We start from the raw sequence: 20,170 nt of genomic DNA, 5'->3' as shown, positions 1-20,170 counted from the left end.
CGATGAACAGTAGTCGGCATGGGTGCATGAACCAAGCGCTTGCTGCGGACGCCCACCCGCAGCAACTTTCGCTGGACGCTCGTTGCAAGAGACACTGCTTATACCCCCTTGGTTCATCTGGCCGGTCAGTTGCTCAACAGCTGCACGTCTATTCGCCCGTATACATCTCCGAAGCTTCGGCGCCGGTTTTGGATAGCGACATTTTGCTCTGCAGTGTATACTTTACCAGCAGCTACACGCGAACAGTTTAGAAACTCTGCCCTTTCGGAAATGCTTCCAACCTTGCCCCGAAAGCTAATGAGCACGCCCTTTTGGACGTCAGATACGTCGCTTCGTTTCCGCATTACGACAACAACTGCGCTGTTCTTCCGCGTCTCCCGACACGTTTTATGTGCCCTTCCCTTCTAGTACTGCCACCTGCCATCTGTATGTAGTTATTGCACGATTTTGTCGAATGTAAGCGGTGATCGTGTAATTGATGCGTATTAAAATGAAGAGACCTTATTGATAGTATATTACGGCAGTGTTTACTCCTCGGTCACGGTATCGCTACGACACTGAACCAAAGACATCCCTGTACAAGGAGAAGACATAAGTCAAGCAATGATCATAATAGTATCCCTGGCGTATGAAATACGAGATCACTGCAGTTCCTCCCTCTTGTCAATTCTGTTACATTTTCCACAGAACAACTATCGGATGGAATGAAATCACTTAAAATTCGTTTCCAGAGTTTCTTGTTCCTCTCGCCTGCTCTGAGCTAAAGAGTTCTCGGAACGAATTTCCGATGGTATCATTATTTCTACCTGTTGTTAAATAGGACTCCAGCTATATCTGAACTCATGGAAACTTGTAACTTTAGAAAATTTCATATATTGAAGTCGACATCAATATTTAAAACCTTTTCACTTATGACATCAATGGTTTCAAGTGGGTGCCTTTACGTTCTAACTGAAAATTCCTTGAGTTGGAACACCATTAAAAAATGAGCCATCCGATTGTGCCTCATAACCCTTTCAGAGTTTTACTTACTCTTCAAGACTGTACAGAAGTCATGCGCCTGGTGAAATTAATCTTTGAATGGGACTCAGCTTGAGCTGGCAGAAACCTTAAATTTCCTCAGTTTGGCCAAAAAATGACGTCGAATTTTCTACCAGATCTTACCTACCAGGTATACCCATACCTACCGATATAACAGGTATTTTAGATACTGAAATGAAATAATAAAAAAACAGTAATTAAATAATAACATTTGAATATTCCAAAGTTAAACTTGTCTCGCACTTAATACTCAGTAGTCATGCACAACCCATCAAGGCATTATCAATTGCATGACACAGATTAGTTTATTGTAGCCGCTAATAGTTTTTACCTAGGGACTTAAATGTCAAAGAAGAAGATAGGAGGTGTTTCATCTATTCTTGGGGCAGTAAATTTTATTACAACAGAAATTAATATGTGATCAGAAAGAATAGCTCTAGATCAAACACCGTTATTTATTTTTAGGTTTACTCCAATAACTGTAATAGTGAATTGGAGTTTTAATCATGTATTGTTTACAGCTAGACCTGTAAATAGCGGATATGACTGAAGTGAAGTAAGAACGTGAGTGGCTACGTTTTTCGTTACTGGTATACTGCTACAAGAATAAAAATTCCAAATTTTCACCTTAAACCTTGGACAGGGAAGCGCATTTGTTGAGAAGCGACAGTCGACTTCATCAAAGATTTATGGAGTTCGGCTGATAAATTTAACAGAACAATATCACAATATATTTAATGGTTTCTCGAGAAGTAATAACAGTTCGCTTCAGCAGAACGACAGGAAATTGAAAGATTATGGATAATACGTATAATGTAGTGTCACCCACAATAATCTTGGTCGGCGTTTTCACCTCTCCTTGACAGTATTCATATTCACTAATGAAATGTTATCAGAGATATTTTCGTCACAATCCGAGATATTGTGATACCAACAGCAACAACACTACGACAAAAAATACCGTTGTTTCTCATTAATACAGATGTGATTGGGTCATAAAAGAGTTGAACATTCAGTCATAAAAATCTGATCCTATGGGACCAGACTACTGAGATCATCGCTCCCTAAGCTTACACACTACATAATCTAACTTAAACTAACTTACGCTAAGGACGACACATACACTCCACACACACCCATGCCCGAGGGAGGACTCGAACCTCCCGACGGTCGATGTGGGGGGGGGGGGGGTTGGGAACCGTGGTAAAGCACCCTACACCACGCGGCTTCCCCGCGCTCCGCCTAATTGCAAAACAAACTTCAAATATCTAGTGAAATAGCATTACCTCTGCAGAAATCGTTCGGCAGCCAAACAGTTCAAGATGGTGATCTCATGGGTAACGATGTTCCATAGACGAATTTTTAATTAAAAATTCATACTACGTACAGCTAAGAACAACTAAGTTTTAATCACACCAGCCGTACTGATGACTAATACGAGATTTAGACACAATATTTTAACTATCAGCTCAAAAAATAAAGTTACTCAATTAATCTCTGCCGGCCTGGGTGGCCGAGCTGTTCTAGGCGCTACAGTCTGGAACCGCGCGACCGCTACGGTCGCAGGTTCGAATCCTGCCTCGGGCATGGGTGTGTATGATGTCCTTAGGTTAGTTAGGTTTAAGTAGTTCTAAGTCCTAGGGGACTGATGACCTCAGAAGTTAAGACTCATAGTGCTCAGTGCCATTTGAACCAATTAATTTATTTGTTTGTTTGCGGCACATGTCCACAGTCCTAGATCACAATGAAATCCATTGCCACACTACCACGGCACACTGCTAGAGCAAACAAAACAAAATGTCGCAGCCAGGGATATAGTTATGTATCGTGCAGTATTTCGTTTTCGGCATTTGTTGAGGAACAACGCTGCAAAAAATTCGTGCTGAGCTGCTGGAAATGTACGGCATAACCTAGCGGTTAGGTGACAGCCAAACAAAGATGAATGTCTAACAGGGGTCCGCGCATAATTGTCATCATCTGTTTTGTCCAAATGTGTGGTATTTGCAGGTCTTCGCCGGAAATGAGAGTGAAAGAAGTCGAAGCTCCCGATGACAAAGCTTTTAGAGAAAATAGCATTTCGGCGCAGGTTGGGCGAGGCATCAGCCATTTTTTTAACATAGTGTTACGACACTGGATAATAAGGGGTAGAAAATTTTAAATTATTATTAAACCTCATCAACGTTGCCATGCCAGAGACAGAGTAGGAAGCAGGAAACGAGCCAGTATGTTGTGGGTGGGTCAGGCCCTCGACACGTTACAATACCCTCTTCTGAGTGAGAATATGCATTTATCAGATAGAAGACGGAGACAGAAACCAAAGGATGGGAAACAGTCATATCCATTAGCTCATAAGACGTGGTGCAAGAAACTCCTATATTTTACACCAGAACACGTAGTAAGGAACGGACGCGGTAGTTAACAGCCTGTTAGGGCAATATAGCAGAATTAGAACACATGTGATCATTACGGACTGAGCCTCACGTCATAGCCTCGCCCTTACCCCTATAAATACTCCAACGCTCCAGCCCTCGAGATGAGTTGATCATTGGGATTGATGGCATTCACAGTAATAGCTCTCGATTCCATGATTGCAATACTGTAGTGAATCTATGACCCAGATGCTCCAGCACAGTCTATGTACTCTTTGCTTGGTGAACTGCATGCTGCTTGCTGCTCACCATCTGTTGATGGAGAAACTGACTTTCTTCTGGCAACAGCAGGGTTAGTAGGGTACTGCCAGCACTGAATTTCAGCGCATGAGCTAGCAACATGGCTTCTTGGGTTCAATGTTCCTATTCAACACTCAATGTCCTCCAGGTGCTGAAACCTACCAGGTGGTAGGGAGGAGGTCAACTGACCACATGACTACCAAAACAGGTGCCTCACAGATGGATTCTCATAGGTCATCATAGAATTCAGAGTGTGACTGAGGAGACTCCAGACAACCAATGCAACATCACTCCGTCTGGGAAACGGCCGCCCCTGCTCGCCAGCAACTCCAAGTGGCTTCAGGGTCGTTAATATCGTATCCTGGGCTTTTGACTGCTGAGCTGACTGGGCAGACATCAGCAAGAAATCAAGGCGCAGCTGAATGAGCAAAAGCCTAGGCTCGTGCGGAAGAACGACGACTTGTAAACATTGTGTATAAATGATTGACCCCTAATAATGTTTTTCTAGCATCAAAGACGCTTCCCAGGTTCCCAACAGCTGTCCTGGCTTCACTCAAAGCTGTCTCCACTCGACCTCTCTGTCACAGTTTCCAAGCAGCGGTTAACACAGCGGGAAGAGTACAGAACCGTACCCATGGGTCGTACAGTCGAACCCTTATGTGGACATTTTTCTTTTTATTTTCGATTTTTAGGTTACATATACTGCAAATAAACTGAAAATTTTCACTACATGGTATCGTATCTAGATCTGCATCTACACCTATATGAATACTCCGTGAATCACACTTAAGTGTCTGGCAGTTGGTTTATCGAACCACCTTCACCATAATTCTCTATTATTCGAATCTCGAACAGCGCGCGAAAAAAACGAACACCTATATCTCTCTGTGTGAACTCTGATTTCTCTTATTTTGTTATGATCATCTTTTCTCCCTACGTAGATCGGTGTCAACAAGATATTTTCGCATTCGGAGGAGGAAGTTGGTGGTATAAACTTCGTGGGAAGATTCCATCGCAACTAAAAACGCCTCTGTTTTAATTATGTCCACCCCAAATCCTGTATCTGCAAGTTCTGAAGGCTGTGTTTAGTAATTCTGCTTTGGCAGCACTATCATGTCAGTGTCACTCTGTCCCCTATTTCGCAATACTCATCTTCGAACTTGCTCCGTTAATTCTACCTGGTAAGGATTTCAGACCGCGCAGCAGTACAGGTGTTCTGGCAATAAAGCACAGTCTTTGGTCTCCCTTTCCACAACATTCTCTGTGTGTTCTTTCCAGTTTAAGTTATTCATAATTGTAGTTTAATGACTTCCTTCTAGCACTCATGTGGATGGCCTCAAACTTTTCATTATTTAGGGTCAATTGCCAATTTTTGCGCCACACAGATATCTTTTCTAAGTCGTTTTGCAATACGTTTTGATCTTCTGATGACTTTACTACACTATAAATGACAGCATCATCTGCTGCTCAGATTGTCTCCTACACCATTTATACAGACAAGAAACACCAGAGGCTGTATAACATCATCTTGGGGAGCGCCGGAAATCACTTCTGTTCTACTCGATGACTTTCCATCAGTTACTACGAACTGTCACCTATTTGGTAGGTCATCAGTCATCTGAGGTCATCAGTCCCCTAGAACTTAGAACTACTTAAACCTAACTAACCTAAGGACATCACACACATCCATGCCCGAGGCAGGATTGGAACCTGCGACCTTAGAGGTAACGCGGTTCCAGACTGTAGCGTCTAGAACCGCTCGGCCACCCCGGCCGGCTCACGTAACTCAGACGATATTCCTTAAGCACTTAATTTCTCTACAAGCTGCTTGTGTGATACAATGTCAACGTCCTTCTGGAAATCTAGAAATACGGAATCAATCTGAAATCCCTTGTCAATAACACTCAACGTATCGTGTGACTAAAGAGCTAGTTGTGTTTCACAAGAACGATGTTTCCTAAATCCGTGTTGACTGTGTGTCAATAGACCGTTCTCCTCGAAGTAATTCATAGTGTTCGAACACTGCGTATGCTCCAAAATCCTGATGTATATCGACGTTAATGATACGGAACTGTAATTTAGTGCATTAATCCTACTACCTTTCTTGAATATTGGTGTGAATTATGCAACTTTCCACTTTTTGGGTACGGATCTTTGGTCGAGCGAGCGTTGTTTATGATTATTAAATATGGAGGTACTGCAAGAGCATACTCTGGAAGTAACCTAATGGGTATATAGTAAGGACCGGAAGACTTGATTTTATTAAGTGATTTAAGTTGCTTCACCACTCCGAGGGTATCTACTTCTAAGTTATTCTTGTTGTCAGCTGTTCTTATTTCGAGATCTGGAATATTTACTTCGTCTTCTTTGGTGAAGCAAGTTCTGAAGGCTGTGTTTAGTAATTCTGCTTTGGCAGCACTATCGTCGTTAGTTCAAAAAATGGTTCAAATGGCCCTGGGCACTATGGAACTTAATTGCTGAGGTCATCAGTCCCCTGGAACTTAGAACTACTTAAACCTAACTAACCTAAGGACGTCACACACATCCATGCCCGAGGCAGGATTCGAACCTGCGACCGTCGCGGTAGCGCGGTTCCAGACTGTAGCGCCTAGAACCGCTTGGCCACCCCGGCCGGCTCGTCGTTAGTATTTCCATTGCTATCGCTCAGAGAAGGCATTGATTGCGTCTTGCCGCTAGCGTACTTCGCATACGAGCATAATCTCTTATTTTTGGAGGATCTGGATGTTACAACATTCAGTCTCGCTGCAACAACCATGAACCCGTTTTGATGCTCGTTATTAGCTCGGGATTATTTGTTGCTGAGAGGTTAACTGTGTTTTCAAAACCGTTCACTATTCATATGGCCCCATGAACGAACTGCCCGAAATAATTTTCAGAGAATGCGTTTAGCTCAATTTCGGATGATGTTTTATGTGTACCTCCAGATTTCAACATGTATTTTCGCCAACATATCGAAATTAAATTAAAGTCACCACCAACTATAATTGTCGGAAAAGAATCAAATTTTTATTTTGTTCCGGTTGCCAAGAATGACCTCTGTCCATACTAACTCACAGGAACTATCTACATCAATTTCGCAACTTCTAAAGGCAACAAACACGCCACTGCCAACTGTATTAACCTATCCTTTCTGAACACCATCAGGTTCTTCGTAAAAATTTCGGCTGAACTTATCTCCAGATCTAGTGTGCTCTCAGTGCATATAACGATTTGAGCATCAGTGCTTTCTATTAGCGCTTGGAGCTCTGGTACTTTCCCAAGACAGCTACGACAATTTACAACTGTATACCGATGGTTCCTGTATCGGCGTTTCTCCTGTGTTCGACCTGCACCCTTTGAGACTGAAGCCCTTTTTATGTTTTCCCAAGGCCCTGTAACCTAAAAAAAACCGCCCAGTCCACGCCACACAGACCCTACTACCCGTGTAGCCGCTTCCTGCGATTAGTGGCCCCTGACCTGTTCAGTTGATCCCAAAATCGTACCACCATATGGCGAGAAATCTGCAGCCTACGCGGTTGCAGAATCGTCTGAGCCTCTGATTCAGGCCCACCACTCGTCTCTGTACGAGAGGTCCGCAATCATCCCTGTCGACTATGCTGCAAATGGTGGGCTCTGCTTTCATCTTGCAAGCAAGACTGACAGCTTTTATCACTTCTGTCAGCCTGTAAGTAGGCTGTTTAGGTTTTTATGTTGGTAACACCACGTAGCGCTCTATACGAAAATCACTGACTGTGCTGTGTGCAGCCTGCGGCTGGTTGGCATTGTTAAAATATTCTCCATTGTAGTGTTGGGTAGTTGGATGTGAATAGCACGTAGCGTTGCGCAGTTGGAGGTGAGCCGCCAGCAGTGGTGGATGTGGGGAGAGAGATAGCGGAGTTTTGAGAGCGGATGATCTGGACGTGTGTCCATCAGAGACAGTAAATTTATAAGACTGGATGTCATGAACTGATATATATACATTATATATTTTGAACACTATTAAGGTAAATACATTGTTTGTTCTCTATCAAAATCTTTCATTTGCTAACTATGCCTATCAGTAGTTAGTGACTTCAGTAGTTAGAATCTTTTATTTAGCTGGTAGTATTGGCGCTCGCTGTATTGCATGAAAGGTCTAGGTTGTTGTTAGTCAGGGCCATTCTTTTGTAGACATTATTGAAAGTCAGACTGCGTTGCGCTAAAAATATCGTGTGTCAGTTTAGTGTTGATCAGAATAAGTAAAGAGAGTAATGTCTGAGTGCGTTCAGTTTTGCTCAGCTGTTTGAAAATCAAATGACGTAGAGGTTTATCAGCACATCATTAATTTTTCCTAAGGGGACGTTACAAGTCGCTCGAAATCATAAGGAATCTCTTCCGATCCAAAGCGATACATATCATTGTTACTGACGAGAGCCACTACCTGCTGTTAGCTGCACCCTGTGCTCCTCAAGGCATCGAGAAGGACCCGTTCCACGTCTGGAATGACTCCACCCGGTATGCAAACGTAGTGCACATTGGCTTTCTTTCCCTCCATAAGGGCCCCATAATGCGCCTATCATTGGAGCTCACAACTGCCAATAATCGCACCCTCTGTGGTTGCCCAGATCTTGCAGGCTGAGAGGTTTCCTCTGAAACAGGACAGACGACGACATCTGGCTCAGCGACGGTATCAGCCAAAGACAGCACTTGGAACCTGTTTGTCAGGCCTTAGTGTGCCCCCTAGGAAGTCTTTCGCCACCCGCCGTCCCCTGAAGCGACCTCCCACTAGACCACGGATGAGGCGTCAACCTCAGTGCGAGCAGTAGCTGAGCTGGCCACTGGTACAGACCGATCAGCGTGCTGGACGTCCCTTGGATCCTCACAGCCACTCACAACAATGACGCCCATCCACTGCAGCTTTAAGCTGTGTAACCGAAGCCATCACAGCCTGGTGCTGAGAGCGAAGTCTCACCAACTCGGCTCGCATCCACACACAGCAATCACAGTCCTTATCCATACTAAAGACCGTGGAAAACTACACTACACAGACAAGAAGGACTATCGACACGCGCTGCGGAACTCTACTGTAGACACAGAGGAAAACGCAATAACTGTGTCTAATAAAGTAGATTAACAAGCAGAGATTCAAAAATTGAACTACTAAAGCACTCAGGTGCGACTAAATAATTCGCTCGTTATTTGGAACTTGTAATATGTCACAAAATTGGATTACTTTCCGATACAAACGAAAACGCGAGAATTATGTCCGTTAAATATTAAATTAACACAGAGAATCTTAAGAAACTTAACTATCCTAGCACACCGATGAAACTGTACAATTAGCTCCTGGTTAGGAAATCGTAAAATGTCGCAAAATCGGTTATTTTCCTGTTGCTGCTTGTTTCTCAACCGGATGCTGCTGCCCGACTAGTATGGTACTTATTAATAATTTCATAAAAGGCATGAAAAGAGAAGGCAAAGGAAAATATTGGACTGGAATAAGTTTCTGGAATACTTTTATTATTAGATACTTTCATTAACCGTTGATGATTTACTCTTACTGGAGTAGGATTCATCGTAAAAACAGGGTAATCAGTAATTTTCTCATTTTGCACATATTATAAACGCCGCATTTTTACAATTCTATGTTTGTTCTAAAGATTCTATAGAAAACAAACATAGTCTATATTCATTGCACAGTTTTGGGAGCAGAGCGTGTATCATGTTCTGGTGATGTACAATGGAATGTGTTGAATTCCTTATCTGATCGTATAAACAGACATCGTAGAATTGCACTAACGAAATGCATCTGGTTGGATCACTTTAATACTGCACGATGGCAATCGTCCTTGATCTCAAAAATTCTCGTAGTATAGTTGTAGATCCGATTAACAGAAGAAATTTGTTCTACTGCACGTAAGTCTTCATCACATCAGGCAAAAAAGTTTTATGTGACGGTGTTGTAAGTTTCCCAGATTTTGAAGAAGTAATGACGAGATTTCTATATTTTGCCACGTACTCACCCACCGTTTCTTGAATCTGTGGTACGCAAGAGCCAGTACTCTCTTGCAGGCATACATATACTGTTCGCCATAATTTTCCAGAGAGGGTTACAGCATACTGCGCTATATACGAATGGCTTACTTTGTTCATTTTCGGTTTATTTCCGGCGGAAGTGACGTAAAAGATAAAAAATAAAAGAAGTTTCCGCCTAGGGACTCTGCCTCACGATCCACTGACTCCGTTCTGTGCGCCAACCGCTGCATGAAAAATTACGCTAACGTAAGTAGATCATGCCTCTATCGACGCCGCCGAAATGCTGTTTTTTCTACATCCTTGGCCATCTGGAACTCCCCCTTCTGTCACTTTCATTTCTGGCCAAACCCTGCTTGTATCACCAATTTGGAAGAGATCGATAACGACGAGTAGGCGCGGTCTCGTTGTAAAAGGGAAGTGGTAGAACATGTTTCTGTTTAGAACCAGGAATCATTAGAGAAGTGGAGGTTCTGGTGCTCAAAGACCGACATCATATAAACGAGGTTACTGTGGAAAAAGCGGAAATGGTCACGCATCAGTTTTCAGCAATTGGACAGTGGCAAACGTCGCCGCCCACAGGATTCCGCAACTTTTCGCACACACTCAAATTGCGAGCCGAGCCGGAGCAGCAGTTGAAATGTTGGAACTATATCAGTCCAATGCAAATGACTTATTTACCCAGCTAACCGCGATGGAGAAGCCCTAAGAGCATCAGTATGACTACGAGAGATAGTCCCGAACCAAGGAATGGGAATATTTTGATTTCCTATCGCCCGAAAATGTGAAGACGAACAATTATCGGCCAAGATGACAGTGTATGTTAATTTAATTCTTGTTTTATTTATTTGTAGACACTAGTTTGGTGCAGTGCTAACAGATTATGCTTATAAAAGGGAAACTGTCACAGAAACGTACTACAGAAATTTCGACAAGAAATTAAATAGGCACCTATGGACAAGATATGTGCTTTATTGTAAGTGGAGAAGTGACCGCCACATCGCTTTTAGGCAATGTGTTTCCCGACTAGTTAACGGGAGACTGTCAAGACGAAGCATTGCGGGAAGTTGTCTAAGAAGGTGGTTTTGCTCCACGCCACAGTTCCACGTCATTCTACCCAGGACTTATTCTTCCTCACGACCCTTACTACTCTTCATGACACTCCGTGACTTCTTCCTCTTCCCGTGGACGAAGAAACCATTGCGTGGCACGTATTTCCGCAATGACGATGAGGTGATTTTCGGAGTAGAAAGTTTGCTGAATCGCCAAATATGCAGACTTCCACAACCACGGGCTGCGCCGAGTCACCCATCTTTGGTGAAAATGTGTCACACTACGGAAGGATTAACTCCATCGCTAAGTTTCTCAGTCACAGTTTGATTAATCAAAACTCTGTCATTAACTCTCGTATTCAGATTGGCTACAATACGCTGGAGTCGAGATTGCGGGTTGTTTCGCAGTAAAGCTGTCATCTACCCGAACGTCGGTTTCAACACCTCAGTTCTTACGACAGGTCGTATTGCAGGCGGTATGCCCTCTTTCCCTCAGGCCTTTTGCTCTCAAGTCTCATTGCAGCGATATAAATACATTTATCAGTATTCTGCCAACCATTATATACTGCCGTGATGAAGGACTCAGTGCATCAGTATCATTTCAAAATCTTTCTGTTTCATCTATGGATGACCAGTGGCAGGAACGACAACCAGTAAGTCTCTGTGTAATCCCAAATTCCTCTAATAATATTGTCAATATAACCACATGACGTGTGTATCGGAGGCATAGGTCCTTAAGGGACAGTCAAACGAAAACGACACAGATGGTAAAAAAAAGTAAACTGCTAATTATTTCAAAAGTAATAGCCCTAACTGTGACCACATTTACCCCACAATGCGACAAGACGGTCAGTGTCTTCATGGACAAGTGTTCTGTTGGTTATGTAACCAAGATTCTGCCCAGGTGTGCACCTCCTGGTCCGACGCAAGTCAACGACCACGAATGTGTTTCTTCACTGCTCCAAAAATGTGGAAATGGCGTGGGGAGATATCGGGACGGTATCGTGAATGTGATTTCTATTGTTTTGGAGCCACAAAGAAATACATTCGTGGCCGTAGTTTTGCTGGGTACAGTCATGGTTCCATAGGCAACCGCGTACATTTTTCTATGTAGGCATTGGCCATTTTGTCGCACAGTGGATAAATGTATTAACACTTATGGTTTTACTTTTGAAATAAGAAACACTTTACTTACTTTTTTCCGATATGTCTCGTTTTCATTTGACTGCCCCTAATAATAAGGTTAGGCAACGGCCTTGCCGCAGTGGATACACCGGTTCCCGTGAGATCACCGAAGTTAAGCGCAGTCGGGCGTGGCCGGCACTTGGATGGGTGACCATCCAGGCCGCCATACGCTGTTGCCATTTTTCGGGGTGCACTCAGCCTCGTGATGCCAATTGAGGAGCTACTCGACCGAATAGTAGCGGCTCCGGTCAAAGAAAACCATCATAACGACCGGGAGAGCGGTGTGCTGACCACACGCCCCTCCTGTCCGCATCCTCACCAGAGGATGACACGGCGATCCGATGGTCCCGATGGGCCACTTGTGGCCTGAAGACGGAGTGCTTTAATAATAAGGTTGCTTGACTGTTGTTGGAAAGTACGATTTCGAAATTTTAAGAGTAAGCCATTCAGCGACGCACTGCAAAATGGGTTCGAGAATCTTTGGTTTTGACCGTGAGTCATTTCTGTTGCAGACCCCATTAACCGCAACGAACCAGAGGAGTGCTGCCACCGCCCGCCGCACCTGCGCAACCCCTACTGCCTGGACATCCTCATTCCAGAAGACGACTACTTCTACAGCCTGTTCAACGTCCGCTGCCAGGACTTCGTCAGGGGTTTCCCCGGGGCGAGGCCCGGCTGCAGACTCGGTAAGCCGAAAAGCTCCATCGGCAACTGAAGAAAGCAAACTACTGACTGCCTACATTCGTCGGTGCTCGCCCTAATCCCATTTTTCTGGTTTCGTTACTTCTTTATCGTCGTGTATCTTCAGTTTAAGGATCGCTTTAACCGCGTCTTTTGTACATTGTTGTGCACTAAATTAAATGTCTTGTGGTTAACTGTTACCTGAGTCTCTGACCCTTGAGATATACTGTGCAGAAATATGCAGTCAGTCCTCGATTATTCCTTACTCTCAGAAACTAATGTGATAATATTATACATAAGGGAGTCTGAGGTTCTGCAGAGTCTCATGAGAACGTGGAACTTAAGTGGTTACTGCACTCTTGCTTCCAGGCTCCAGGGTGCCGTTTAACACATTAACTGGCGTGCTCGATGGCAACACGGTATACGGAGTCACAGAGAAGTTTGCCAGGTAAGTGAGTAGACTCTCTTAGTAGCATAGATTTTGGACGTGACAGCACAGTAGGTATTGTCGTCATAGTTAACTGTGGAATTACTAAATTTCGAGAATTAGTAACACGTTAAAAGACGAAGGTAATACCGGGCCACTCAGTAATTATGACAATCTCACCTTTACTTGGATTATATAGTAAGCTGTAGTTTTAATATTCCAACAAGGCTGATGCCAAATTTACGTTCAATTTCTCTTGCTTTTATTCCCAAAAGAAAATGAAGAACGATTTTTTCCTCCTTTGCATTTTCGTTTGAGAAATATGGAATGCAGATTGGAAGCGAAGCGCTAATATTATCTCATTACCTCAGTTTTCAGATTGTCCATGAATCACTAGTTTCCATAAAATGTCCTGTGCCAGACGCATGTTCACATTGCTCCTTCAAATGAAGGTCTGTATTTGATTCTGGCAGACTACTTTTGGCGAGAGTTCTCTATTCCGGTGTTAAAAACTAAACTACGCCCGAAAAGGCCATGAACGCCCAACAGTACCGACCGTCAGCCGTGTCATCCTCAGCCCACAGGCGTCACTGGATGCGGATATGGAGGGACATGTGGTCAGCACACCGCTCTCCCGGCCAAGTGTCACTTTACGCTCCTTCTCAATCTAGTAGCTCCTCAGTTTGCCTCACAAGAGCTGAGTGCACCCCACTTACCAACAACGATAGACAGACTGGACGCTCATCTATCCAAGTGTTAGCCGAGACCCACAGCCCTTAATTTCGGTGATGTGACGGGAACCAGTGTTACCACTGCGGTAAGGCTGTTGGCATATGCCAGCGTTAGGATAATTACATAGGTACTAAATACATTCTAAGACAAGGAAAAAAACGTCGCACCATGAAGGAGTTATCCAAATGGGACGGAAATCGGGACGATCCAGACAGACCTTCAGCCTGGAATCTCACTGACTGGAGTAGAATTCCCTTCACTGATGAGTCACCAGCGGTGACGTGTCTGGAGACGTCCCGGACAGCGGTTTGATACCAGCCTGACTGTCGCCAGCCACATAGCGCGACACTCAGGAGTCATGATCTGAGGGAACATTTGTTTTCATAGCAGTATCCCTGTGGTTGTCATCCGCGGCACTCTTACAGCACAGTTTTTTTCCCCCCTTGTAGGCAAGCCTCCTGGGCTCACATTTCAGCACGATAATGCCCGCCCCACATGGCGAGAGTTTCTACTGCTTCACTTCGTGCTTGCCAAACCCTGCCTTGGCCAGCAGCAAGGTCACCGATCTCACCTCAATTGCGAACGTTAGGAACATTATGGAAGTCATGCCAACTGAACAGAATATGGTACGATATCCGTCAAGAAGACATTCAAGAACTCTATCAATGCCAAACCGAATACCCGCTTGCGTAAGGGCCAGAGTTGATTTATTGACTTGTCAGTTTGTGAAGCTTTTCCTATAGGATAAATCATCCAATTTTTCTGAAACTGTAATCATTTGTTTGTGTCTGTACATTCACATGACATCTACCGATTTCTGCTCCATTCGGGTAAGTCCCTCACGGTGTGCCATTTTCTTTTTTTTTTTTTTCCTCAGAGTGTATGACCTAGTTAATTATGCTATTTGATTCTAATTTAGTATGGAATCCAACAATGCGTATCTAACAGTCTTTTGGCAGTTTCCTCGGGACGACTTTATTAACAAACGATTCTTGCCCTCCCACATCTAGGTCTTCCAACCGACGTCCCTACCACTGATTTGGCGTGTTCCTTCCTTTTCATAAAACTTTGTAGTGTTATCTGAAACCATTCAAACGACGTGACAGACTCTAATTGGCAAATATATTATTAATTATTACAGTTAATAATCTCGTTTACGTGTTCAGATTTAGACGTGGTCCGGTATGACTTACAGGCACCTACGCGCCGGCTACGGCGGTCTGCTGCGCATGAACCCGGTGTTCAACGAGTTCGGCCTCAAGGACCTGCTGCCACTCAAGCTGGATATCCCGGATGAGGGCTGCACGCGGCCCAACAGGTCCATGTACTGCTTCGAGGGAGGTCAGTATGCTGCCGGAAAACCTACTGTCAGATTAAAACTGTATGTCGGGCTTCGCCTACAACGTGGGACCTTGTCTTTCTCGGCCAATGCTCGTATCAGCTTAACTATCCCACACCCACTACTTTACTTCTGCTCTTCTGCTTCTTCTCACCTACATCAGTACAATGCAGGCAGCCACAGCCATTGGAATTCGTGGTAATGTGAACGTGGATAAAACCGCAAACACCTGTTAATTCATGACTTGTTCACCAGCGGTTTCGCTGCGTTAAAGCAACCTCTTCAGATGGGTTTACATAGAAAGGAAAGCATTCTTGTAACCTATATATTTAAAAAATTAATTATGGATATCCAGTAAAATAAACCCAAATAATTAGTAACTAAAGTAGTGTTGTGGATTGGCAGGAGAGCCAACCCAGGAAAACTAGAGGAAGCCGAAAGGCACGCGTTTTAGCTCACGCAGGCTGGCGTGGGGTCTGGAACAGGACAAGGAAATTAGACCTTAGAAAAACGGACGTAGCTGGTGGAATACTTAACTTTAATCCGTAAATGGTGAACGTCGGTCTTGACGGTACATTATTACAGTATCAATAGTAACTGGTACTGGCGCCTTGCTAGGTCGTAGCAAATGACGTAGCTGAAGGATATGCTAACTGTCGTCTCGGCAAATGAGCGCGTATTTTGTCATTGAACCATCGCTAGCAAAGTCGGTTGTACAACTGGGGTGAGTGCTAGCAAGTGCCACTAGACCGGCCGTGTGGCGGCGCTCGGTCTGCAATCACTGATAGTGGCGACACGCGGGTCCGACGTATACTAACGGACCGCGGCCGATTTAAAGGCTACCACCTAGCAAGTGTGGTGTCTGGCGGTGACACCACAAGTAGTGTCACTTAGATTAGCACACGGAGATGCCCCAACAGAACCCAACCCCATAAAGGGAGGGAGTGGTCAACGAATAATAACCGGCAGAGCACTGGGGCGAATAGTGCAGGGGATAAGGCACTATGAGAAAAATAACCGTAATTTATGTAATAAATAGGACTGAAATGTAATATAAGAAGCATAAAATAAGACACTATCAATAGAGCAGTTGTCTGGGAAACGCAACCCATTAACTAGACCCGTTAGTACGAAGATAAAAATCCTCAGGAGGAAAAAGTTATGCAAGAGTAAAAATCGGGAAGCAAGAAGTTAATTAAGCCGGGGGGCCAATACGTGCAGACTGAATGCAGATGAAGGACAAAAAATAATTAAAAAACCTTGTAAAATTATAAAACTTATTTGACACAACCTACCAATAACTAGTCAGAACCGAGGGTGAACATCAGAAACAGGAGGCCCCATTTATAACGGCAAACCTAGGTATTCAGAAGAAATGCTTTCCTTTCTATGTAGAAAACCGTGCAGATGCTGCTTTAGCGAAGTGAAAGCTGTCATGAATAAAGTATCAATTAACAGATGACTGTAGTCTTATTGAAGTTCTCCTCACCTAGTTTCCAAAAGTGACATGAGTTCTCCGGCATATCTTCCTCGGCTATCAGTCCCGGAAGAAGGGATAGCCACAGCCTGGGGGATAGTTTACAGAGTGGATACAGAGTGGATCTCTCGCTCTAAGCCGTGAATAGTTGAACAATGAAGAGTTTGTTTAGTTATTTCTTTTAATAGACGCATGACGCTGTTTTGCTCTGAGTGAGCACTTCAATACTGTATCGTCTCATTATAATTCTGTATTATTAATGGCGCAGTAGCCAGGCCGGAGAATGCAAGAATGGTAAGTGAGAGGCAAGGCTGCAAGGGAAAGACTCAAACCTTTTTAAAAAAATTGTAAGAGCAGTTGCTCATTCGGTAACAGCAATTCCCATGAAAGACAAGAATCTGTGTTCGAATCACGGTCCAGCACACAGTTTTAATCAGCCAGTATGCTTGAAAACAGTGCATACTCCGCTGTAGAGCGAAAGAAAATAGCACAATGTTAACATTCTTTGTTATTAGCTTGCATGTAAGTTGTATGTGCCCTGAGCTGTATGTGCGCTAAGTTCTGTATGCCTGACTACCGCACTCCGACACTTATTCATTCGAAAATAAAAAAAAATGCTTTTGGATCCAAGATCATAGAGCAATCCTTTGTGTTGCTTCATTCCTGGTGGTATATTATACTCACCAGTGATTCTTCCCTTTCAGCTCTAAGAAACTGTGTATGTTCTGTCTTTCAGAAGTTAAAAGTAATCCTTTTACGTAATCCTTTTTAATAACTTTTGTTGTAACTTCTTGTACACATTTTTCTCTTGATTTATTATTAATACCTTCACCACTGGCAAAAAATAACTCGTTTTGCTCGCAGTTCTGATTACAATCAGACCACTTGTAGAGAAAGAAGAGAGTGTAGAAGACTCGTCATGATCCTTGCAGAACATTTCTTTATTCTCATCTGAATATGAGTCGGCCTGCCTCTACAAATTACTTGGAATGATTAGTCTAACTTTCTGCATTCTTCCTCTTAAGTAACTTCCGAGCACATGTGGGCAGCGCTCATATTTTGGAGAAGTTGCAATCACCATCCAAGCCACTAAGTAGTTTTGGATGAAGGACAGAATGATTTCCTCAATTCCTAATTGTTCCACATAACTATCCGAACTGAAGCTGCGTCTCTAACGACCTCGTTGTCGACGGAACTTTAAAAACTTCCTTCTTACGTAGTAAACTAATTGTACACCGTAACAGTAACTCTGTAAAAGTCAGCTGTCTAACACTTCAACGTTTTTTTCAATCAAACGCCCTTCCTGAGTAGTTCGAAGATCCCATACAACGATACTTCTTTTTAATTGCAGTACTAATCATAGCAGAGTAGCGTCGGTGGAAGGAAGACGAATTAGTAAAAAAAAAAAAAAAAAAGTTCGTATTACCTATGGCAACCAGGCTTCCAAAACTGAATTCCAACAAGTCTTTTGTGAGGTTACTATCGTGTTCCCATAGACTACGCGAATAAATTAAAGATTTTCTCCAACCCATTCATCACCTGCATGTTCAACACCGCTCATTACCACAGAAGGAGCCCAGGAGGGTCTAGGTTATCACGTCATAAAAGATTAATGCGAATTATGGAGCCGTGAATTTTCCAAGCATATTTAAATGCAGTCTTGAAAAATCCAGAACTATAAGAAAGTCATCTAAAAGTTTGCCCAGATAGTCCGTGTACAATTTGGCCAAATTTTGAATACTTAGGAAGCGCTTTCTAGTTTCATAAATATTGAGCGAAATCATAATTTTATCACATCACAGTGTCCCTGATTCCGACTGAGTTCTTTAAATAATATTCACACAATAAAAATGCTCTCTTTTCTGAAATATGTAGTGCATTTGTCAAGCGAGATTGAAATATTCTGTTGTTAAATCCCTCTATAAGAATGGTGACAGGAGCGATGCCGCTAACAATCGACCCATTTCACTACCGACATAATTTTCCAAATTTTGTTTGCAAGGTGATGTAATCTAGTGTAATATTTTACCTTAGTAACAATGATATCTTTAGTAAATTAGTTTGGATTTTCTCAATCGAGAATGGGATATATCCATCAATTGTCCGCCCCCACAGTTGAATGGTCAGCGTGATAGACTGCCGTCCTAAGGAACCCGGGTTCGATTCCCGGCTGGGTCGGAGATTTTCTCCGCTCAGGTACTGGGTGTTGTGTTGTCTTCATCATCATTTCATCCCCATCCGACGCCCAGGTCGCCCAATGTGGCGTCGAATGTAATAAGACCTGCACCAAGGCGGCCGGACCTGCCACGCAAGGGGCCTCCCGCCCAATGACGCCAAACGCTCATTTCCATTTTTTCATCCATGCATTCACCAAGATTTACATGTATTAAATGACAATTAGCACTGGTTAGTATTTTCTGCAATCTGTCTAAGGCATGTGGCTGTGTTAGTCACATAAAGTAGTAAATACCGGCGCCCAGGTTGCTCCCGTGTTTCTTGATTTCCGGAAGGTGTTCGATACAGCTCCGTCCCGCCGTCTCTATAAAATTATAGCGAAATATAGCAAAACCTGCAGAGGATAGAGGTTTAGAGCAGGGATTGGCAGTTGACTCTCGACATATACAGATCTAACGTATTGCGCATAAACAGGCAGAAAGGCCCATTCTTGTAAGATTACACGAATGCAGAACAATCGCTATAAGCAGTCACGGTCTTAAGTATCAAGGAATATGGTACTGACCGATTTAAAGTGAAACGACCACATTAAATTAATCGTAGATAAGGTATGCCGGGCTGGAATTGACTGGAAGAGCCCTCACGAAGTGTAATCCATCTACAAAGAAAGTAGCTTACAAAACCCGTGTTGAATATTGCTAGTCAGTCTGGGGTCCACACTTGATAAGACTGACGGAAATAGAGACAATCCAAAGAAGAGCACAGCGTTTCGTTACAGCTTCATTTAGCAAACGCGAAAGCATCATCGGAGATACCAGCCAACTCCAGTGGCCAAGACTGCGAGCGAGGTGTTCTGCATCAGGGTGTGGTTTACTCATTCAAATTCCGAGAGCGTACCTTCGTAGAAAAGTCAAACAATGTAAAGCGTTTCTCACACATATCTCGCGAAAAGTCTATGAATGTAAAATCATAGTAATTAGAAATCACACAGAAGCTTGCCAACAATTTTTCTTCCCACGAGCCATTTGCGACTGGAACAGGCAAAGGGGAGAGAAGTTACAGTGGTACACAAAATACCCTCTGCCACACGCCGTAAGCTGGCTTGTGGAATGCAGATGTAGATTCTCCCAGATAAAGTGACAATTTATGCAACTGATGGCACAGCCTAGCAGTGGATTATGTCATACCTTGCGAAAAGAATGCAGAAAGTTCTATTTAAAAATTCAACAAATGTAAGGAGAGATTTTTATGACTGGGGAAAAATCACTAATGGGATTCGACAAGACACAATCTTAGGTCCACTGTTGTTTCTCGTGTACGTAGACGACCGTCCACTAATAAACAACAAGCATAATTATTTCTTTTTGCTGATGACAATAG

General features: G+C 43.4%; 1 protein-coding gene across 1 annotated transcript in view; it reads left to right on the top strand.

Moving 5' to 3' along the window:
* The window catches only part of LOC126457748 (peroxidase-like), a 289,734-nt gene that overhangs the window by 202,472 nt on the left and 67,092 nt on the right, over positions 1–20,170 (top strand). The window contains exons 7-9 of the mRNA XM_050094300.1: positions 12,472–12,645; positions 13,010–13,088; positions 14,995–15,140. Coding sequence (XP_049950257.1) covers positions 12,472–12,645; positions 13,010–13,088; positions 14,995–15,140 — 399 coding nt within the window. The remainder of the gene's footprint in view (positions 1–12,471; positions 12,646–13,009; positions 13,089–14,994; positions 15,141–20,170) is intronic.

The sequence above is a fragment of the Schistocerca serialis genome, chromosome 1 (genome assembly GCF_023864345.2).
Source record: "Schistocerca serialis cubense isolate TAMUIC-IGC-003099 chromosome 1, iqSchSeri2.2, whole genome shotgun sequence".
Taxonomy (NCBI): domain Eukaryota; kingdom Metazoa; phylum Arthropoda; class Insecta; order Orthoptera; family Acrididae; genus Schistocerca; species Schistocerca serialis.
This window is presented reverse-complemented; position numbering and strand designations above follow the sequence as displayed.